Source organism: Peromyscus eremicus, chromosome 1 (genome assembly GCF_949786415.1).
Source record: "Peromyscus eremicus chromosome 1, PerEre_H2_v1, whole genome shotgun sequence".
Lineage (NCBI taxonomy): Eukaryota > Metazoa > Chordata > Mammalia > Rodentia > Cricetidae > Peromyscus > Peromyscus eremicus.
In genome coordinates, this window is record NC_081416.1 from 148,700,819 (window position 1) to 148,717,228 (window position 16,410).

The following is a 16,410-nucleotide window of genomic DNA, read 5'->3' on the forward strand; positions in this document are numbered from 1 at the left end:
AGGCAGATGGGGTCTGTAACTACATGAAGGATGGGTTGATGGGACTGGTCACTTACAGGTCAGCGCTGAGGCCCAATCCCCACTTAGCTCACCACCAGTGGCTGATGTTGAGATTACAGAGGGAGGGGTGCAGTTGGTGCTTCCTGATTGGAGGCTGGCTCTTGCCCCCAGCGGGCATCCAAACACAAGATCATTCAGTGGTCCTGAGCACTTTGGTGTTCCAAATTGGCCTATTGCTGACATTTGGGCGATTTTGAAAGTTTAGAATCAGAGGACCAAAAGCAGAAGTGTTGCCGGTGCTGGGGCTTCACAGGGCCCATCTCAGTGTTGCATCTTTGTCTATGCTGCATGTAATAAAAATGGACAAATGTTCTTTAAAACTAAAGAGGGTTCTTCCCAGAACTGCTTGCTCTTCTCCCAATCACCGACTCTTCCAGCTACCGGTGCTTGCTAACTAACTACACTGATTTAAAGTTACCTTTTTTCAATGTTAACATAATAGCCACGTGGAAGCAGTCTACTTAGAGAATACTTTTGTAACTGGCCACAATCTGATTTAAATAGAAATGTCATAATTATCTGATTTTGCCTCCCGTTTGCTATTTTTCTCCCTCGTCTGGTTTGTGTGTATTTTACTTTAGGTAGGAAAAATAAAGGAGAGAAAAAATGAAGACGAAACTGTGCAGGGAAGAGCAACGACCATTACTGAATGGATGAGGAGGCAGAGAAAGACATTGGACGTTTGCAGGAAGATGTACATGCCTTCAGTTATCTAAGACCTCATCAGACGTCAGTCTTTAGATAACCCTCAGTTAAGACAAATAGTGTGCCTTTGTTTACCAAACAATAATATTATGAGTGGTTTGGAGTGTGAAAGTGCACAAGTGTGTGCAGATGTGTGTGTCTGCATGTGTGTGCATGTGGAGGGCAGAGATTAAAAAAAAATCATACACTTTCTTTTTCTTTCTTTTTTTTTTAAACACGAGAGGGAACTTAGGTCCTTTCACTTGCAGGGCATTTTACCTATTGAGTGACCTCCTTAGCCTACAAATGCATTTAATTCAAAGCAAAGGATTACTATTTTTTGTATTCATACAGACTTGACTGTCTCAGAACCCCCAAAAATGGCTTTGGTGGCAATTTTGATTTACCTGGAATTTTTTTTTAATGGGCAAACACACATGGTAGCCATCACTGCTTTCATTTCTGTGTCCATGGTACACTTTACCAACGGACTAGGCTGCTGTCTCCTGCGAGTTGGATGAACCCTGAGACTCTTCAGAGTTATAAAAGCCACTTAACTTCAGCTGGGCCTTGAGCTGTTACACCCCTGTTGACAGTGGTCTGACCTTACAGCCTACGGTGTGGATCTCCAGACTCCATCACCTGGGAGTTTATTTGGCAGACAGAATCTCAGCTTCTTGGAGATCTGCTGAATTGGGATCTGTGGCTCTTATGCATATGAAGACTTAGGGGGCACCGGAAGTGCACTGAATGCACACTTCATTTGGCTAGAATTCTCAGCTTTAGCACACATTAAAATGCCCTCATTAAGAATTTGTTAAAACACAGATTGCCTGCCCCCACTCCTTACCCTCTGGGAATGTTCATTCAATAGGATGGGATGAGGTGGAGTGTGTCTAAGTTTTTCTGCTGCTGCAGAAACCACACTTTGGACACTCACTGCATCTGAGCTCTGAGGATATTTGGGGATAGTTCCATAGTGCTTAACAACTGATGATGGCAGTGTCTTTCTACAACTCTTCATACATCTGCAAGAACTAGAGTTCAAGGTGGAATGTAGCATAAGCTTTTTTCATTTTGGTATATTCCTACTAAAAGGCAATCTCACCATGCATTCATATTCAGTAACAACTTTGGTAGTTTTTCAGTCCATAGCATTCTGTTCAGTTCTAACAGAATCTCATGAAAGTCAAAATATGGTTCTTCAAAACATTTATTCCTTTAGAAGAGAATGCATGAAACAATAAATAAATTAAAGCAAGACACCAGCATAGGAGGTCATTTGGATGGGTGAGGTCGGAGTGCACCGTGTCAGGGACCATTTGTAATTAATTTCAGAAAGCAGCACAAAGAGCTGAAACGGGCTATGTGGATCTCCCTCTAGCTAGGGTCAAAAGTCCCTGCAAACAGAATGGATGGGGGATGGAGAGTACCATCTCACCTCTGAATGCTGCAGGGGCTGTTTTAAGACTGAACTTTTACTTTGGTCTTAGTTTTTACTTTGGATTTTAATTTAAGCTACAATAGCATTTAAGCTGTAGACAGGACCGTTTAAATGACAAACATCTATTTTCTCCTAGACGTAGAGGCTGGAGGTCTGGGACCGGGCTATAGTCATGGTCAAATTCTTGTCAAGGGCTGTTTCTGTGATCCAGACAGGCTGCCATTTCACTATCAGAAAGCAATCATCTGTCTTCATCTCATCTCCTCTAATATGAGCATTGATCCCATCGTAAGGATTCCTTGTCATGTGCTTACTACCTGCCAAAGGCTCCACTGCCTGATACAAGTTAAGAATCAGGGCGCTTATTTACAGTCCTGGGCACTGAAATCAGACTCTTGCTTATGCTAAGCAAGCAAGCTGTCCACCACTGAGCTACATCTCCAACCGTTTTTAACTTTTATTTCGACACAAGAGTCTCATAAAATTGCCCTGAGCTTGGGATCCTCTTGCCTCAGCCTCTGTAGTAGCAGAAATTACAGGCTTGCACCACCATTCCTGACCACGTTAGAGTTTTGCCAGGGATACAGTCAATAGCATTAGGACGATAGAAAATTAACTCTATGGATCTTGTAGATCAGGCTATAGGGTAGGAATAAAGTGACAATTTGTATTCTACGCTCAGAGAAAAGTGGCTTATATCGTGGGACATGCTGGCACATTAATAACAAAGACACAGCTTTTTCTGGTCCCCTACACTGGCAGGCACTACCTCATTTAGCCGGGGCAGTGCTTTTAGGGAAATGTACTCAAACCTCCACTTGACTGCACGAGACACCCGCAGTTTTAGAAGGTCTGTGAAGGTGGAGAAACTTCCCAATTCAAATCCAAACCGTTCTCCAGGTTGGCCTCCTCCACGATCAACCCCAAAGCAGCCTGCTTGGATCATCTATCTATTTTTCCTTCAGCCCTCAGACTGTGTCAGAGAGGAAGAGATCCTCTAGCGATTCCAAGTGGAGAAACCTGTGGTCTTGGCACGTCCCAGGAGCAGCCAGGCAGGCAGGCAGGCCAGAATGAAACCATGAAACCGGGGCAGGTTTGGCCTCAGCCTGCCCGGGTCACCAAGCCGCTCTAATTACAGTCTGTGGTAGGTGGCGGGAGGAGCTGTCTTGGGGCGCGAAGCTTCCCCGGCTATTGTATCAGCCTATAAATACTTCAAATACTTAAGTGCAATGTGCAACATTTGAATGTCCCAGAGGAAACTGTTGGGAGGCCCCTGGGCCCGCCCGGAAAGGAGAAATGGCTGGAGTGTCCTTCAGGCAGGGGACAAGGAGATCTGCCCTGTCAATCCCGATGGAGGTGCAGGGAGGCTGGGGCGTGTCTCCGAACCCCGCAAACCGTTGAGATGACCCAAGCCATTTTGAAAAAGGGAAACCGATGTCCCCGACACATGCCAGGGCGGGGGGTGGGGGGACGGGGAGAGGCGGGAATCTGCGTTCCAACGGCGTTTTCGGGCGGCTCCGGGGACGCGGGGGTGGTGGCCCGCAGGGAGGCGCGCGCCGGGGCCGTGCCGCAGAGCGGCCACCAGCTCGCTTTGTACTTGCGGCCAAGCGCGGCCCCAGAGTTTCGGCGGCGGGCCCGGGAGTTGAGGCCACGCCCCCTTGCAGTGCGAGTCGCGACCTCGGATTGGTCCGCCGCGAACCAATGGGCGCGCGGGAACGGCCCGGGCTGTCAGCGCGCGCCGCAGCCGGTCCTCCCCTGCGTCCAGCCCTGCAGCCCGCGCTGCCTTCCCCGGAGCTCAGCTCAGCGCAGCGCAACCAGCCGGGCCAGCTGCGCGTCCCGGTGCCCGCGCCCCACCGCCACTGCCGTGCTGCTCTCGAGCGCACGGAGCATGGGCAGATCCGCAGGCGCTCAGGTGCTGTGTGTGTCCAGGGGCTTGTGAACAGCGGTGACCGGCTGTCACGCCCAGACAAGACCTTTCTGGGGAGATCGTCGTGCGTCCGCTTCGGCGCGGGTGACACTGCGGCGTGCTTGCAGGGTGACAGCCGCCCCGCGGTTGAGACCTCCTCTGCTCCGTGAGCCCTCCGTCTCCCCATTCTCCGCTCATTTGCTCCGCGGTTCACACCCGCAGCCTCCGGAGCGCGACGTGTGCGTCCCTAGCCTGTGTCTCTTCCTAAGGAGCCTCCTCACTTCCGAGATGCAATGACAAGTTAATATGGGCGTCCACGCCACGGTTTCCCAGGAGAAGAATTGCCAGAGGCGGCGGTCCCCGAGCTTCTGAGCAGGCCGCCCGCTGCGACATACGCGCAGGTGGAACCTGCGGAGGGCAGTGACCAGCCCGCCACCCCCGCAGGCGCGCTCGCAGGATTTCCCCTGCTCCCCGACCCGGGGATTTTATTTTTTATTTTTTTCTCCACTGTTGGTGGGCGCCTCGCGGGCCGAGGCCCGGCGCCTGCTCGGCTGCCCGCGCTGCCTTTAGCGGTCGCCTCCGCAGCCGCTGCCAGGGACGTGCTGGGAAAACCGAAGCCCCGGGAGAAGATGCCGGCCATCCTGGTAGCCTCCAAAATGAAGTCGGGACTGCCCAAACCGGTGCACAGCGCCGCGCCCATCCTGCACGTGCCCCCGGCCCGGACTGGTCCCCAGCCCTGCTACCTTAAGTTGGGAAGCAAGGTGGAGGTGAGCAAGACGGCCTACACTAGCCAGCTCCCCCTGAAATCGCAGGGGCTGCAGGAGCCGACGGGGGAGGGGCTCCCGTTGCGGAAAAGCAGCTCTCTGGAGAACGGGTTCGATACCCAGGTGAGGGGTGCTGTGTGCCAGGGCACTGTTGGGGGGTGGGGTGGTGATGGGTGATCCTTCATAGGGGAGGGACAGGGCTGCCTGGAGGAGAGGCTACCATAAGGTAGTTGGGGAGAGGAAGCATACCCCTTCAGCTGGCAGACTGGAAGGATACACTGGTCAGTGGGTGTGGCCAGGGTGCCAGAGGTTCGCCTAAGGAGCTCCGCAAATCTGAGGGGTGCTGGTAGACTGCGGCTTCTCTGGGGTTGGAGCAGGTGTAGAGGTAGTCTCAAAGAGCGCATGCTGACATTGGAAATGTTAGGGCCTGAATGCTGAGTGCTTGGCCCCAAGGAGACAGTATCTCCTGCTGTGATGTGTGTCCGTGCTCGGGTGGTAACCCCGTGAAGGAGTGGTCTGGTGCCTCTTTGGATTGGATACCACCTGGCCCAGCTATGAGATCCAGGACAAGGGATGCTGGGTGGTTGCCCCGAACCTGCCCTCCTCCTAGCTTGAAGATAGCTTGTTCCCGTCCCATCTTTAGGGAGAAAGGATTCTGGCCAGGTGCTGCTGACTGCTAGCTTGCTGGAGCAGCTAGTGACTGGGCTTGCAGTTGCCGTAGGGGTGGCTTGGCTGTCTCAGAATGGCTGCCGAAGCTAAGCCCCTCCTTCCTGGGTAGTCTGTGCTACCCGTGTTGGTGGCTCTGGTGATTAGGGAGATGATGGTGTGGGTGAGAGAATGCCTGGAAGAGAAACGGTGACTTGTACCTTTCCGGGCAGAGCAGGCAACCCCCTACTGGGCAGGGTGACAGGCCCTGGCCATGCAATCTCTTTTAAGGAAATCCTTAAGGGCCAATCAGTTTCTCTTGGACTGCTGCCTTCCTCCTCTTCTGGCAGGAGGGAGCAGGGGCATGCTGTATTTTCTTGGCTGCCAGTCAGCAGGGACTTTTAGGGACAGGCCGACCTGACGGATGTGACTGTCCCAGTCAGGAGAGGAGAGGCAGCGGGAAGCCAGAGAGGAAGGCAGTTTGGGGTTGGTATGAGAGAAGTAGCAATGGACCAGCAGACCTTTGGGGCACCTACTTCTCTGCTCACAGAGACTCTCCCTTCTGTAGCTTTCTTTGATTGGCGGTTAACACTCAACACATTCCTAGCTTTCTGATGGAGGAACTGGAGCTAAAAGCTGGTTGGAGACAGACTGTTGGAACTCAGAGCCAGAGAAAGCCCTCCCCACACAAGCTCCCACACCCGGCCCATCAGCATGTCCCTCTTGATGCCGCACTTGCTAAACATTTTTGGAAGCTGACAGCTCTGACTGATGGTGTGTGGGAGGAAGGCAAGATTTCCTCCAGTGCTCCTGGGCCCTGGCTCTGCTAGGCTGGGTACTCTGCTCTTTTTTCTTATAGCTTCAGAACTTGTCCAGAGGGCTCTGAAACGAGGATGAGCACCAGGATGCCTCCTTCGTGGGTGGGGGTGGAGTGGGTGGTATTTTGGAACAGTGACTGAGAATGTGACACATGCCCTCAAGCCTGGTGAGGAGGAACCTAGGAATGAGCGGGAAGGCAGATGCTGGGCTCATTCACAGCCAGACTGCTGCCTGCTATTGCCCATTTGACCCTTCATTTAACAAACATTGGCAGAAGACTGCAGTGGGCAGGCTCGGGAAGGTGATTCACCATTAAAAAAAAAATTACTCTTGGACTTCTCCATGAGGGGCTAACTTGGCGCATTCCCTGGAGGCGCTGCTTCCCCTGTGCCCCACTGTCCCCAGCACCCCACATTCCGCCTCTCTTGCTCTCCATGGGTCCTCTGCATCACAAGTGTGATCTGGATAGGTGGCTCAGGAAACTGGCCACTTTCCAATGGACAGACAGTCCTGGTTGCCCAGCTGGCCCCTCCTTGCCAGCCCCTGGGTCTCCTGGGAGCTCTTCTATGTAACAGGCACTCATAGCCCCACCCTGACATCAAAGGGGCTTTGGCAAAAGGATTTCTCCGTCTTTGAACAGGGTATCCCCATGGTGACAGACAGTGCACATTCACCTTCCAGAAAAGTCCCTCGATTATGGCTTGAGGACCTTGGCTGACTTGGTACCTGGTAATTTCCTGATCCCAAACTTAATGTTTATCATTAGAAGACACTCAGGAAATGATGAACTCAGTGGCAAATGATATCTTGCCATTGGTTAGGGGGTTTTTGGCAGGAGACTGGCTGGGTTGTGTAGTGACTAATAGCACAGGTTTTAAAGCACTGGCTATCAGTGGTGCCTTGCTTTGTATGACATATGTTAGCTGAGTGGCCTCGTCTGTTAACTACTCCCCTGGACCTCAATGCTTCCATCTGTAAAAATGGGCACAAGCAGCCATGGGAATTATGAGTATTAAGAAAAACTTTGTATCCTTTAAGTGAGAAGACAGGGCTCTGGGAAGGTGTCAAACTGTTCACAAGTGTTTACAGGCCTCTCTCCCTGCCTGGCACAGTTCCAGGCTCTGTGGGAGGATGAGGGGTGGGATGACCTGTGGAATGCCTGATGTGTTGGGCTCTTTCCATGGGATCTCATTGGTCTTCACAGGAACACTTAGCCATTTGGCCATGTCCTAAGATAACAAGAACGTAAAGAAGGCACCCTTGCCTTGGACTTCATAGGTGCCAGGAATTGTTCTGGGTGTTTTGCATTAAAAAACAAACAAAACAAAACAAAAAAAACCCCTCCTTTTATTCTCTTAATAATCTGATGCGATGAGAATAATTATCCCCATTTTACACACAAGGAAATCAAGGTTAAATGGCTTTGAGAGCAGCGGAGGTGGTAGCATTAGAACTCAAACCCCTTAACTGTGATGTGGGACAGGGAGAGCCACAGCAGCTGCTGGTCAATTACAGACCTTGAGTTATCAGACCACAGATGTCACCACTGATCCACATTGTCCAGTGTGGCAGAATAGGAATCCCAGCTCAGGTGCTGGGCCAGTGACGTGCCCACTCTCCATCACTGTCTTCCATGCTGTGGCAGAGCTCATGACAAATAAGGCATGGAGGTCTGGGTCTTGGGGATGATGCATCCCACTGGGACGGCATGACTTCTGTATCCAGCAGAGGGCAACACTGGAGCGCTAAGGATGTACTGGGGCTGAGGAGTCGAGATGCTGGAAGGAAGGCTAGGATCTCAAGGACTGGAGAAGAACAGGGAGGCTCACAGAGGAGGCGGGAGACGGGCTGGGCCCCGGGAGTGGACAGGAGTGCCTGCTGGGGAGGACAGAGGAGGCGAACAAGAACAAAGGAGTGGAGGTTAAGCCGCCCTGCGGTGGTGCAGAGCCCAAGGGGATGTTCCTCTGTTTATGTTCTAGACTGGGTGCTTTCCATTTTAGGAAAATGGTGTGAGGAAGAGCAGAGGCTGGGCAGTTACTGGATGCTTGTGCTGGCCTCTACTGGGTGGTAACTGCATACAGGCCAGTGGCGAGAAACTGGGGAGATGGTGTTGTCTCCTACAGAACCTGGCTCATAACCGACTCTTGGGATGCAACAACAAATGACCGTTGTTAGCTTGGGTCTCAGAGTGTTTGACATGGTGGTTATAGGGCAAAGCATTCCTGTTTTCTTGTTTCACTACGGGGCCTCTCACTCACTCTGTAGACCAGGCTAGCCTTGAACTCGAAGAGACCCACCTGCCTCTGCCTCCCAAGTGCTGGGATTAACCATGCCAGGCTCCACTCCTGTCTTCTTACCCAGTAATTCCATTTACTCCGTGAGTTTTCACTCGTCTTCCCCACCCCATACATGTTCTCTCCTACCGTGAAAGACTTGTAAGCCAGTAGCTGTTAGAGGCAGCCCGCGGACTGTCAACCTCTGACTCCTCCTGGAGCCCCCTACAGGCCTGCAGCTTGATCTCAGTCTCCTGCAGTCCCTACGCTGCCTCATTCAGGTCCTTCTGACTCCCTTTGTGCTACTGTGCTGCTACCTGGGCCTCCCCGAGATGGACCATTTATAATATCTGTTCCGCTCTCTCATGTGTTGTGAACTATGACCATGTGTAAGTAATCGTTTTTTAGACACATGCTCTGGGTTAGTGTGCAAGCCTGTGGCCAACCATCAGATAAAGGAGCAGTCCTGGGCTATCTGAGGATGAGGTTAACCTATTTTTTTTAAGAAGCAGTTGCAGGCGGAAGAGATGATTCACATCATACTTTGATATTTCCTGTTTTTAGGAGCTAGTGTTCAGCCTGCAACTTATTTCCTAAAAAAAATAATTAGAAGTGATTGAAATCCTGTGTGAGCGTTTTAGATGTTTAAAAAGAAAGCGTGGGTGAGGCCCCTGGGAAGAGCACAGCTCCGAGCTTACAACCTGTTGCTGCTTCGCTCCACTGTTTTGATTAGAATCTTTGCTCCGTCATCAGAGTTGATTATGGATTTGATTAGTGTGTTTTTCTGCCATTGTGTTATTCCCTGTCTTCTCTTTCTCGGTTCTTGGAGGGGAACTCATATTGTGGTTATCTGCCATCATGCAAGATTGTTTACAGTTCACATGTTATTGCCTATCCCCTGGGTTAATTCTCTAGAGACACTTTAAAGGTAGAATCAGGGGCTTATTTGGGCGATCATTCAGTGTGTATATATCTTCGTATAAATACGCCTACATCTATACACACATACACAGCTCTGTACACATGGAAAAGCTTCAAGTACAGAGCACATGTAATCACACACATACATCAAAGAGGAGGCTGGGGGAGTTACAGCCCAAATTTTAGCTTTGATAATGGCTAGGTTTACATTTCGCTTTTCACACTTTCTCCTTGACCAAGATTTGAAGCACCGTCTCCCTGCTCATTTTTTTTTTTTTTTTTTGTTTTTGTTTTTGTTTTTCGAGGCAGGGTTTCTCTGTGTAGCTTTGCGCCTTTCCTGGAACTCACTCTGTAGTCCAGGCTGGCCTCGAACTCACAGAGATCCGCCTGCCTCTGCCTCCCGAGTGCTGGGATTAAAGGCGTGCACCACCAACACCCGGCTCTCCCTGCTCATTTTTATTTATTTACGCGATGCGAGGGCTGCAGCCTCATGAGGGGCGTTTTACTCAGACCTCTGACTACCAAAGCCAGTCTGCAAAGCCAAACCACCCAGCAAGATTTTGGCTGAAGGTCAGAAATTCTTATTTCTTAATTCAGCCTTGCCTCTGGGAAAGGGCCATTTACAGAACACTTGCTAGCTGCCAGGTCGTCTGTGCCAGTCCTTATACCTTTATCATTTAATTTGAGACACAAGAAGCTGGGTAAATGGGAAATGGTTGCCGTGCTTTATGTCAGGAAGCTAAGGTCAAGACAGGCTATCAGCTGGAAACGGTTCTGTGCAGTAACTCAGGCTTTATTGGCAGGCAGATCTGGATTCAAATCCAGGCTTTGGGAAAATAACTTGGTATTGATAAACCACGGGCTTTTTTTTTTAATCTGTGAAACAGAAATGGTGCTGCTTATTGTAGGCTGTGAGAATTCCATGACATATCACAGGTAGACTGCAGTATACGTGGTCTGGCCTGTATTGGGCAAGGAACATGTGGTACTGCATATTTTGACAACCCAGCATCAAAGCGTGGCTCGTGCCTGCCTCACCTTAAGCTCGTCTACCTGATTCCCAAGTGCGTGGCTGACCACAGGGACAGGCTTGCCCCACCGAGAACCAGTGCACGTTGGTACTTCGGTTCACTGACCCAGGAACAGGAGCAAACTCAGAACAAGGTCATCTGAAGAAGTCGCTTCCGAAGTTGTTCACTGAACCGTTCACATTTTAGTCACAGACACACCGTCCCTAAAATGCTAACCCAACCGAGCGTTCTGCTCCAAACTAAACTGGCAGAAGGCCTCCTCTGTGTGCCCCTCTTAGCTGCCACTGTTGAGGTGGTGGGATAAAGCCGCCCAATCTGATGGCCCAGCTCAGGCCAGACCTCAGCAGGTCACAGGCCCATTGCCTAGGCTTCCTGATGGCTGCTTATGGTTCTGGGGGTAGAAGGGAGGCCCTTTTCCCTCCCAGCTGCCACGTACGTAGTGGGAATTAAGCCTCATGACCAGTTTGGTCAGTAAGGTTCCCCAAGGCTCGATGGCCAGCTGCCCAATGGTGTTTTACCAATAGCCACAGGACCGATTTTCAATGGTTACTCTGTCTTGTGGTCACATTGTTCGAGGGGATGGACAGTGTGTTCATAGAACATCTTGAGCATAATGGGTCATGTGATTTAGAAAAAAAGAAAACTTGGTCAGGCTTTTGTGCTTCCATCTCTGCTTAGACAATAGCAAGTGACTCGCAGTTTTCACAGGAGCCCTGAGTCACCCGTATAAAACCTTAGGGCGACTCATGACTTAGTGCCCCTTTCCCAAGGCAAACAAACCTTCTCTTGTGCTCTGCAGACAAAGACCCCACAGCGTCAGAAGGCTTAGTCCCTCCTTCCGTGTGAACTCTGAATACTGTCAGGCATGCACCATATACGGAATTGGCAAATTTGGGGTTATTCTACCCCATTCTGTTCCTATATCCCTGGTAGAAAAGAGAAAGTCAGAAATGGTTCCTCCTCTACAGGATTCCATGCAGTTTGGGAAATCAGCTCCTCACGACAGCGTGACAGAATATGGATAATTATAATGGGGCTGAGGAGATAGCGCAGAGAGCCAAGTTCTGGCTGTGAAGTCATGAAGATTGAGTCTAACTCCTAGAACCCATGTTAAAAAAAAAAAAAAAAGTCAGGCAGAAGGATTCTTGGAGTAAGGGTTGGGGGTTGGGAGTGGTCATAGGAAGAGCCATGGAGCTTGCTGGCCAGTCAGTTTTGGGCAAATTAGCAAGGTCCAGGCTCAGTAAGAGACCTTATCTCCCAAAGTAAGATGGAGAGCGATTGAGGATGACAGTGCTCCACACAGGTGTTCACACATGGACAAGCATACGTGAACATATACCCCCCAGACACTCCTATCCTCCCCACCCCAATAAGAAAATTACAGAAATCATTGACCCTGGTGATCACAGCCTCTAGACTTCCCTGATATACAGGCTAGATACCTGTCCATGAGCATAACCCCACAGCATACCACCAGGGAGATGCTGCTTCCACAAAAGAATGGCCTCTGGGATCCAGGAGCTTTGGTTCTATTTAGTTAGTTCTTTTGACCCCTGCTGATGACCTTCTAAGAATCACCTTGCCTTTCTGAGCATCTAGCCTCGGTGACCTGCTTAGCCTATGGAAAGGAAGTTACCTTTGCTACCCTTCTTAAAGACTCACTGTCAGGTCAACAGAGGCAAGTCCAATGGATAGGGTACTACTCATTTTAGCATATCAGTTCAGAAAGATTCAGCTCCTGTGCCATGTTGCGCAGCTGGTAAATAGTATACCCAGAATTTGAATCCATGTGTTTTAACATCCAAAGTCAAGGTCCTTAAACAGCAAATGTGAGTTGGCGGGGCGGGGCCGGGGGGGGGGGTGGTGGTCTCAAAAGACCTTGCTAAGATGGGACCACAGCAGGTTGCTCCTCAGTTTCCTTTGGCTTGGCAGATGGTAGTTTGAATGAAAATGGCCCCCATAGACTCATAGGGAGTGGCATTTTTGTTGGAGTAGGTGTGGCCTTGTTGGAGGAAGTGTGTCACAGGGGGCAGGCTTTGAGGTCTGAGAAGCTCCAACGAGGCCCAATGTCTCTCTCTTCCTGCTGCCTACCGATCCAGATGTAGAACTCTCAGCTACTTCTATAGCTCCATGTCTGCCAGCCTGCTGCCATGCTTCCCACCATGATGCTAATGGACTAAACTTCTGAAACTATAAGCCAGCTCCAATTAAATGCTTTCCTTTGTAGGATTTGCCGTGGTCATGGTGTCTCTTCACAGCAATAGAATGCAGACTAAGAGAGTGTATAATTTTACTCCTCCCTCCCACCCCAGGATCTGAAAATATTCCTTCAGTATTAAACAAATGTTAGTTGATTAACAATATCAGTTAAGTTTTTTTTTTTTTTTTTTTGGATGTATGGCGTCCCATGTTCTCTGAGGCCACAGGGCCCTTCAGGGTGGCTAGTGATAAGAACTGTCGGGGCAGGTGTGAGACAGAAGGGAAAACAGGGAATTTGATGGAAACTATTTGCCTGCATGAGGAAGCAATCAGGTAAGTCCTCATTATAGAGTGGTTTTGGTTTGTTCGTTTGTTTTGAGACAGAGTCTTGTTAAATAACTTAAGTGCACCTCTAACCCAAGATCCTCCTGCCTCTGCTTTCTGTGTGCTAAGATTGCAGGTGTGTGCCACCATGCCCAGTACTGATTGATCTTTAATAATAATAATAATAATAATAATATTTATTCAGTTTTATTTTATGTATATGGGTGTTTTGCCTCCATGTTTGTGTGTGTACCATGTGCATGCAGTGCCTGCAGAGACCAGAAGAGGGTGCCAGATCCCCTGGAACTGGAGAGATGAACAGTTATAAACTGGGAACCAAACCTGAGTCCTCTTCAAAATCAACCAGTTTTCTTTACCTGAGCCATCTCTGCAGATCATTCTTTATGGCAGTAGCCCTGGTATCTCTGCAATAGTCAATGTCATAAAAGACCAAAACAAATAAATAAGATAAGTAAGTAAGACTAAAAGGAGAAAGTTGACCAAGGAACCATGGCAAACAAGTCCACTGATAGTTTCCTGACTGGTTCCGGGGTGAGCAGAGGTCACACAGGACATTCTGGAGGCAACAGAGGTGCTTGAATGTGGAATGGATGACTAATCATGACATCCCATCAGTGCCATGGCCGTGGAGTTATATAAGAACATGTCCTAGTCCCTGGGAGATACGAGTTAAATACTTAGAAGCAAAGTGTCTTGATGTCAGCAACATTCTCAAATAGTTTGGCATGTGTGTGAGAGAGAGAGATACACACAAAGACAGAGATGGCAGAGACAGACAGACAGGTACTACCTCCTGAGAGGAGAAAACTAAAGTGGATATGCAGTTCTTTCGATTTTCCTTGTAGGCTTAATAATTTTCTAAGTAAGATGTTGGTAAACAAAATAAAACAGAGCCCTAGCTGAATGCTGCTTATTGTCAGTGCCCGTGTTGTGGCCTCTCACCTGTGAGAACAGAAATGGAGGAGGAACCTGCATGGGTGTGTTCCCAGTAGCCTGGCCATGCGTACTTCACCTGGTTTAAATGCTCCCTCTCCTTCCTGGTGCCGTGTGAACGCTTCAGCTTCATTCCTTGAAGAGTAAGAAAGTTTCCTAGTGTTTTATGAAACTCACAAGATCCAATTTCACTTAGCAATCTTTTACAAAAATCTTAGGAAATTCTAAACCATCCACCCATGTGAAAGAATTTTATGAAAAATTATTTACTTATTTATTTCATGTATTTATTTGTTTGTTTATGCTTGTTTGTGTTGGGAAGGGTCTTTGCATGCCATAGCCCATGGGTGGAGGTCAGAGGACAGCTTTTAGGAGTTGATGCTCTCTGTCTACCTTGTGGTCTCTGGGGCTGGAGCTCGGGTTGTGGAGCCAACTCACTGACCCTGGAAATAAAGATTAAGAAAAAAAGTCAAACCTCCCCGATTGGGTCCCTCTGGCCAGGCTCTGGCAAGACAATGAATGAGGCTGCCTTTGCTCTCACCCTTTCCTTCACCTTTTTGAGGTCTCTCCTGGCTGCCTAATCCTCCTGGGTGTCAACTATTTGCGTTCAGTCTCACTGTCTCTACCTCTAGGAAGCCTTCACTTAGGTGGTCTGGACAGTGTCTTCTCCATGGCACCGGGCGGGTTCTGTGGCCTTTCGTGTTCTGTGGCTGCTTGTGTGGATCAGAGGTGTCTGTTCCCTGACCCTGGCTGGAATATCATAGGTTCTTTGCAGAAGGGACAAAGGGTGACATGAGCCGAAAGAAAGAACAGGGAAACAGGAGTAAGTGGATACTGACCATAAACTGCACCCACCACGGTTTGCATCTAGGAAGTTCTTCTTTGAGCTATTGGGACAGTGTGGGAAACTGTCAGAGGTGGGCCTACGGGGTGGTCTCCAGGTCACTGAGGGTGTGTCCTCAAAGGAGCTGGTGAGGCCCCAACCACTTCCTCTTTGTCTCTTTTGCTCTCTGCCTGTGAAGTGGGCGGTTGCACTCCACTCCATGCTGCCACCATGATGAATTGCCACAAGTCTAAAAGCAACAGGGCCATTGGGTCATGGAATCAGACTGTGACCCAAAATAAACCCTTCCTTTTGATAAGACGTTGTGGGTGTTTGTTATAGTAACAGAGTGACTAACACAAGCTGTGCTCACAAAGCTGTGGCAGAAGCCTATGGATCTTGCATGTGAGCTGAGGTCACATGATAGGGGTGACCAAGTGTAGGGTACATAGAGTTGACAACTTGCATCCTGGTGAGGCCCTTGTCACAGTTCTGTCGTGGCGTGTTGCCTGCCTGTGTGGAGGTGAAGGCATTTTCTTCACACAGGCTACTCACAATGCACAACCATCAGGCTGCTCTAGTGAATAACCTTATCAGCATGTAGTAATGGTGGTAGGGCCAACTCCCTCTGTCCTACCTAGGAAGAAAGATCTGAGAAGAGTTTGGATGTATATTGACCACTCAGGAAAAGGAGAAGGTTGAGAAAATCCATGGATAGTACAAAGCTTCTAGAAATGAGATTCACTCCGGCAATTCATGTGCTGTTTTCAGACTGTGTTTAGTCCATTTTGCAACAACAACAAAGTACCTGAAGTAGCCTACCCATGGAGAAAGGAGATTTATGTAGTGTATGGCCTCAGAAGTTACAAATCCAAACAACATGTTGCAAGCTCTTTCAAGTCCCCTGCCCCCATGGCTGTGCCACTCAGTGGCAGAGAGCAAAGGCAGAGTTTGAGAAACAAATACTGAGTGGCATTCCCAAACAGGAAGCCACAGAGGGGCCAGGGTCTGGCTCAGGCTTTCATATTATCTATCTCTCACAAGAAATGACTCCAGGAGACCAGTGTTCCCTTCTGAAGGTACACTCCAGTGACTCGAGGGCCTGACCCTTTAGAAGTCCCACCACCTTCTAGTACTACCACCTGGAGACCGAGTGTCTGACCCATGAGCCTCAGAGAGGTACAACCAGTATCTAAGCCATGGCATGTAAGAATCCTCTGATCTTCGCGATCACTGTCAGAGGCGATGACCCTGCTCCTAATTTACCACAGAAGAGAAACGGGTCAGCAAGGACGGTTGCCTTAAAGGGTTTGGGGACTCTTGTAGGTCTCTTCGGTGGTAGGTACAGTCATAGAATTACAACTCGGCTTTCTCTGATTCCAGATCTGTACTGCTGACTGCTGAATTACTTTGCCGGTAACCAGAGGAGGCCTGGGGCTCATGCTGAGGTGTCCTCTCCTCAGAGCCCATTCCCTGCTTTGCTGGTCTTGGCCTTCCTCTGTGTTCTGTCTTATCTCTTATGGGGCTTCCCAGGTGCTGCCAGGTCCAGCCTGTCACCAGAGA

The 16,410-nt window shown here is 49.5% G+C and overlaps 1 protein-coding gene across 1 annotated transcript in view; it reads left to right on the forward strand.

The window, feature by feature from the left end:
• Positions 1-4,633: 4,633 nt before the first annotated feature.
• Positions 4,634-16,410, forward strand: part of Nav2 (neuron navigator 2) — a 371,946-nt gene continuing 360,169 nt past the window's right edge. The window contains exon 1 of the mRNA XM_059274283.1: positions 4,634-4,981. Within this exon, the coding sequence (XP_059130266.1) occupies positions 4,724-4,981 (258 nt within the window). The 5' untranslated portion in view covers positions 4,634-4,723. The remainder of the gene's footprint in view (positions 4,982-16,410) is intronic.